The sequence below is a fragment of the Haplochromis burtoni genome, unplaced genomic scaffold, assembly GCF_018398535.1.
Source record: "Haplochromis burtoni strain Fernald_Lab_line unplaced genomic scaffold, NCSU_Asbu1 Contig_466, whole genome shotgun sequence".
NCBI lineage: Eukaryota > Metazoa > Chordata > Actinopteri > Cichliformes > Cichlidae > Haplochromis > Haplochromis burtoni.
In genome coordinates this window covers 369,173-376,191 of record NW_024582827.1, presented here as the reverse complement: position 1 = coordinate 376,191, position 7,019 = coordinate 369,173, and the positions used below count along the sequence as shown (strand labels likewise).

Here is a 7,019-nt window from a genome sequence, read left to right as displayed (position 1 = left end):
GCAACAGGCTTTTTCCTTCAACCTTGCATGGTTTAACCCCCATTTCTACATGTAACACCCTTCTCCTTCTCGCCATGTCCTGATTGTTTTTTGTTTTGACCTAGAACAACAGGAAGTCACTTTCAAACCTGTAACAAAAACATATTTCGACATTAAAGACAACACAGACGCCATTTACGCGTTTAACACGACCGCCACTTCCGAACAAGGAAACAAAAGACGAAAATCGTTATCAAAAATAATTTTATTGATTCAGACCAAAGCAAATGGAAACATCGAAGAAGAGCAGCGCTTCATCATTCGTGGACCCCAGCCAAGAAAACAAAAACAAAACAAATCCCGATTAATCCAAATCCTCGTCCAGTGTGAACATATTCCTCACTCCACTTCAAGAACCAGAGTGGCTATTACGTGGACTCAGTGTGATGTAATATTCAAAGACATCATGTCAGCTCAAGTGTAATTTGGACCAATGCAGCTCATCTGCTTCTCTCTGGTCGAGTCACAGTTTTCAGCAATAATTTAAGATTCAACACGACTGCTCTGAATCACTCAAAGTTCATTTAACCGTTAGTGCGTTAAAATTCACAAAATTGAGACTGAAATGAAAAAGCAACCAAAACAAACGTAATGTGACTAAATTCTCAGCCACACAACACCGTTAAGGAGGGAATCTGACAGAAAACAGTAACAAAAGCAGTAAATTTAAAAATCCACCAAAAGTGAAAGAAAACCAAACACAGCTGAAACTTATTAGACCACCCAGTACAGCTTTATGCCATAACTAACAGTATTGGTCATTTCCAAAATCATCTGTGTTTCTGTTAATCCGCCAGTTTGTGCAAGCTCTTGAATCAAAATGATATTGGTCCAGTCTTCCTCCCATCACCCCCAGTCAGTCTCTCTTCTCTCAGCCCGGCTCTGCCGGAGGTTTCTTCCTGTTAAAGGGGAGTTTTTCCTTCCCACTGTCACCCAGGTGCCTGCTCAGAGGGGGTTTATCTGATTGGTGGGGTTCTCTCTGTACTATTGTAGAGGCTTTACCTTTATAATATCAAGCACCTTGAAGTGACTTGTGATTTGGTGCTATATAAATAAAAATGAACTGAAAATAAAATCATTGTCATGTGAATTTTCAGATTTACCTTTTTACAAACAAAAATACAATAATAAGATAATAAAGCACATTTTCCAATCAAGACACCAAATTAAAGCTATTTGCTTGAATTCCTGCAGAAAAAAAAATGTTTTGGTGGTTTGATGCTTTACCCGATTAATTTCTGACTCCTCTCTGAGTCCACTGTCGGCTCGAATTTGGGATTAAAAATCTGAATTTAGTTTATTTTGCCTAATAAATGACAGCTGTTAGCTATAAACAAGCTTTTTGACACATTTCTAAAATATTTGTGTTTTCTTGTTTTTGATGACAGGTGATCTAATACATTTTAAGCGCTGTATCTATATCACACAGATTACAGAAAACATTTCAGCTCATACTGGGGTTTACAGTGGTGACAAAAACTGATTTTCCTTTATTTCATGTAAATATACATCTAAACACACATTTTTCCCACAGTCAGTGTGGAAAGAATGAAATTCCCTGCAGGCTGCACGGAAAATAAAATCATGACTGTCCTGACTTTTTTAAAGAAACTTGCTAACTTTCCCTTCTCCTCGTCTCCAGTTGGACAGAAAATAGTGAAATTCACAGTAAAATGTGTCACTGCAGGTAACATTTAACTGGACGGTTATGGAGGGCAGCATTTTGTATTTGTGTGCAGTGCGCTCAAACTTAGGAGACATTAACCAAATGAATGTTAATCTTTGTTATGACTCAGGTGAAATTAGCACACGTTGGCTCAGGGGACGGAGATTTTAGGCCGCCGTCGTCTGAGGCGGTTTTTGAAGAAAAGGTACATGACCAGAAGACACAGGGAGGACAGGAAATAAAGGAAGACACACAAGCTGATGTCCACTTTCGAGAAGCCAATGGTCAACACGGACATCAAGTGTCCCTTGTGCCTCAGCTCAGCCTCCTGACCAAAGTACTGGCCCGCCACGTCTCGCTTCTGCAGCCGCTTCCTTGGCCGCGCAAAATCCAGATCAAAGCCTGCATCCACTGGTTCCAGACCCACCATCCCCAACCCTGCGCCCAGCTCCATGCCGAGCCCAAACACCGGCCCGGGCTCCTGCTCTTCCTTTCTCTGCAGGCTGCGTCGTTTGACTCGGGTGGAGGTAGCCATCTGCAGCGCCTTGGCCTTGTAGTGCTGGTTGACAAATGAGTCGAGATCCAAAATGTCCTCCTGCGGGTCTCTCCTCATTCTCACAAAGCTCGGTCGCTTCCGAGCCTGCTGTCCGCCACGACCCAGCTCCATTTCAGGCTTGGCCCAAGGCGTTGGCTCAGACGATCTTCCTACCATGTCACCTGCTAGTCCATCCTCTTCATCTTCCTCTTCTTCCTCTGCTGCCGTTTCATCCTGTGGGCCTTCTTCCTCTTCCTCCACCTCCCCGCCTTTTTCTTCCTCTTCCTCCTGCTCAGTGGGTTCTGTTTCCAGAGGATGTTTTCTGAAGTCCAAGGCCTCCCTGGCTCTTCTCTCTGCGTGTCTCTCAGCTATGTGAACGACCTGCTGGCTGGCATGTTTCTCCCTCTGTTTTTCCAAAATCTGGCTTTCACTCTCCAGGTAGTCTGATGGGAAAAGGGCAACAAACCCAAAACAAATAAAACATACATGGTTCTCTCTTCACCAACTTTCCAAAAATTACACTCTATGAATCTAGGACCAAATCTTCTCAGACTATATGAAGGAACATTTGATCTTAAGATACACAGTTACTAGTTTACACTTAGAAATTTAGCAGTCAGTCATTAAATGCATTAAAAATTCAATTAGTAAACAACGCTGCTTCATATATGTGTAACAGGCATCCAGGTATTGATGAACAGGTACGACATTTTTTTTTAAATTTATGTTTGGATCAGTCTAATTTTGACCTCCCAGTTTGGTAAAGTTCTTGAAGTTCATAAAATGTTTTCAGTCAAACCTGTGAGGATTCTGTCGGAGGAGAAGTAGGTCAACAGGAACTTGAGAACCTCCGTCAGGTTCCACGTGTGCTCCCCGTTGTCCTTTACTGCATGGCAGGCTGAACACATGTCGGGTGGAGGCCACTGGATCTTTGGAAATTGAGGATCTTCACTCAAAGCACCTGAAAAAGAAACAGGGTGAGCAGATCGCACTGTGGAGTTTTAAGCACTTTGTAACTGGGAGAATATCAAACGTGCAACAACAGACAGGAAATCAGGATCAACTATCACTGCAGGTTACATGCACTGCACTGTCAGAGGCCTCAGAAGTAAACTTCACATCTTCCTTCTACATTTATGACCATTTCATTCAGAAAGATGTCCTACACTTTATTACTGATATCCTTTTTATCCCTTTTACAACAAAGAGAAATCTTACAGTTAACGTTACAATGTTACCATAAAAACAGACTTTTTCTGTATTCACACTGCTGACAGAACTCAAGCATTCAAGAGATTTTTAAAAAACAAATGCAGACCGTCTCAGTGGCTTCTTTCACAGCCTCAGAGTCACACTAACAAACTCAGAGACTGTCTGTGGCAGATGAAGCGACTTCCAGTCAGATGCTTCTTCTATTGTTGGTGCACGCTGACAGCAGGATGTAAGTGCTTTGAGGACTGGATGCAATCTGCGCTGAACCCATTTGATCTTGTCACAGTGCTCGTAAAAACTAAGTGCCTATATGCATATGTGTATGTATGTATTTAAGAGTGTATATGTAAATCATCTGTCTGGGTGTGTGTGTGCATGTAATCTATGGATTGATATTTTTGTGTGCACTTGTGTGTGCACTTGTGTGTGCACTTGTGTGTGCGCGCTCGTATGACAGGGTCTAACAATGATCAATGGGCTTCTGGGATGTCCCAGTGGGAGGGATGGTGAGATAATAGATGTGGCCAAAGTGGACAGCATCCCCACTCATACGCGCACCCACCCGCCCACTCACACACACACACCCACCCTGTTTTCAGGCACCTTGGTGCTCTGAACCACCTGTCTTGTCCCTTTACACCCCTTTGAAAGCAAAGTCCAATCTCCAAATTGAACATGAGACCAAGAGCAGCCTCAGCGGGGAGCTGCCCTTCTAATGAATTAGAAACTTTCTCCTTTAACGTGTTTTCTTTTATGTAGCCGCTGCCCACCAACGCCGCTCATCGCTCACACATCACTCGGCCTTTGTATTCTTGCAAACACACTGGCAGAAGACACGTACACCCACACACAGGGCAGCATCTAGTAATGAATTGCTTGTTGTCACCAGCAGGCCATTGTGTGTCTGAGTGTGTGTGTTGGTTTGTGTTGGAGAAAAGAAGGGCGGGGGGGTGCAGAGCAGCAGGTCTGTCACTTTACAGGACTGTCAATTTACATCCTCCTGCACCACCACCACCTCTACTCCCCCTTCTCTCCACTGCTCAAGATTAATCTCAGTCATATGCATGTGTGTTTGTACTCTGCATACAGTACTTTACATAAAGGATACATCAATTTTACTGTGTGCTGAATGGGTGGCTGTGTGTGTGAGAGAGTGAGAGTGAAGGGGGGCTTTTAAACATTTCAGCAGGTGAGGGTGCACGTGCACATACATCCAGTATGCCTTGCATCTCCTTCCTTAGTCTAATCAGCTCGCCACGTTTGCAGCCAGGGTGACTTTAGCCACAGTAGCCATATCCAGATTGCCACAATAGCCCGTCACAGAGATGTCATCACTGCCAGGCATACATATTCATCAGGTATAAATATGTATTGTTCAGCACGTCAAACTAGCTTCTTCAGCAATAATCCTGCAACCACACCAAACAGTGTATGCCAGCAACATGGGGTGCAGGGGTGTGAGTGAAGGGGGCTAATAGTCAACATTTCATGCTTATTTAAATAATTGGAGAGGAAAAACTCATTTAGGGATTGTTTATTGTATATCAGAGTTTCTGCTGGGGTTGGATAGTAAATATCAATATTTCTTGTTTTAATTGAAAAGTGCGAACATGTAGCCCGATTCATTCAGGTGACAAGTGCTCTTTATGGAACTACTTTCTGACTTTTGCTAATTTTAGATCATTTCATAGCAAAGTTTTTATGCAATCTATACTTTTATTATGAAATTCTCTCATTACCTGGAAAGATTTTATTGGACAAATATTTTTGGGAAAAGAAAATGTTGCTGAAAAAGTTTAACTTGACATTTTTATTTATCATTTACTTATTTGTTTGCAATAGCTGCATGTTTGAGTTAGTTTATGCTATTTAACCAAGCTGTCGTCCTGTGTGTGTGCGTTTACTGGGACGTGCACAACAAGCCGATTCTGATTTGACATGCACTTGTGATTTTGTTTAAAGGGTCAGATTTACAGCAAACCTCAGTAGTATTGATGCATCTTGAATAGATTGTGTGGATCAAGAAAAAGCAAACGAGAAAACACCAACGTTTCAGATAAAGGACGTAGCTGTGCTCGCACAATGTCCGGGTAACGACGCGTTAACAAAAACAGAAACTACACAGAAGCAATAGTGATGGTTTTAATAAATAAGGAACATTTTTATGCATCATTCGTTGTTTTGTTTTTTTCTCCATTTGATCTTACTGTTAAAAAAAAATTACACAAGTGCGATATAATTTTAGGGGAACCATCCACAACCAACAAAAACATCCCAGGAGGCAGCTGGAGCCGCTGCAGCAGCAGTGCTCTTCCATCTGTAGAAATGTGAATCAGTCTCAGCTGTTGACAAGCAGCAACAGGACTGAGCTGCCACCAGTCTTAATTCTGCCCGTGCAAGAAGGCCGAGGGCCCTGGGGCCTCTTTGTTGCCAGCTAAATTAATTGTTGGGCTGCTTTACAAATAGCTGCTCTTTCATGCATGGCTGCTTCTGAAAGGAGGGGCGGGGAGGCCTGCTAAAGAGCTCCACTTTAGGCAAAGAGGAGGGGAGGGGTTGAGTGGATGGAGCGCGCTTTCCTCGGGGAGACGCCGCCACTCACTGCAGCAAACGCTGCCAAACCCTCGGCTCCTCCCTCGCTCTCCCCTTCTGATTCGCCCGATTTAACCTCAGTGCCCCCCCCCGGCGACAACTTGACCCATACAGAGGAAAAAGGGGAGGAAAAAAAAGGAAGTGTGTGTGGCTTGTGTCATGGTGTTTGCCACCTGCTGTCACACATTACCCTGGGAATTGTACGCAAAGCGGGCCGGCTCCTGGGGGACGCATCCTGTGAGGATGCTGCACTATTACTTGTCAAGCAGAGGATATGAGTCCCAGGGGATGGTGAGTGGAAAGAGTGTAAGCTACAGAAGAGGAAAGATGGATGCATGAAGGGGGAGGTTAGATGGTGTTTAACTGTCTGAGGAGCCGCGGGGACGGTGTACTGCTGGCCTCTGCTGCTGAGGACACAAGCTGTCCCTCAGATAGAAGAGGGGGCAGTCACAGAAACACAAACAAAAGGCAGTGATTTAACAAAGTAGGCTGTTAATGACCACGCCACGCCTAATAAAATCAGGAACACAGAAGAGGGAGGAGAGACACTCTGTTTAGCACTCGTGCCTGATGTGAAGCGAGGAATTTGCTGACAGAGCACAGCGAAAACTAAAAGATTATATTTAGAAAGCTGAACCGAGAAGGACGGACAAACCTGGAAATACAGAGAAAGTTATGTTCAACACTAGATATGGATTTGATTTGTAGGCAGCAGTAAAAGATATTACTTGATTAAGCAGAATATAAAACCATAATCTGGCATGGATTATGAATAAGGAAGGGCCATTCAGACAACTGTGGGGGTACACTGGGTGTGAGAGAATGGGAGATGGCACCGGGGGGGGGTCAGGAGAAAATGGGCGAGGTGGAAGCAGATGATACTTGGAGGGCTAAGACGTGGTGACAGCTGGTGTCTGATCTGAGGATCCATCCTTCCTCCCCTCAGCCTCTTTTAGTCATATTACGAAGACTAACTGG

At 43.9% G+C, this 7,019-nt stretch overlaps 1 protein-coding gene across 1 annotated transcript in view; it reads right to left on the bottom strand.

Annotated features, from left to right (window-relative positions):
- Window positions 1–226: 226 nt before the first annotated feature.
- Window positions 227–7,019, bottom strand: part of qsox1 (quiescin Q6 sulfhydryl oxidase 1) — a 24,565-nt gene continuing 17,772 nt past the window's right edge. Inside the window, exons 12-13 of the mRNA XM_005945921.3 lie at window positions 3,040–3,201; window positions 227–2,683 (exon numbers count right to left, since the gene is read on the bottom strand). Coding sequence (XP_005945983.1) covers window positions 1,857–2,683; window positions 3,040–3,201 — 989 coding nt within the window. The 3' untranslated portion in view covers window positions 227–1,856. The remainder of the gene's footprint in view (window positions 2,684–3,039; window positions 3,202–7,019) is intronic.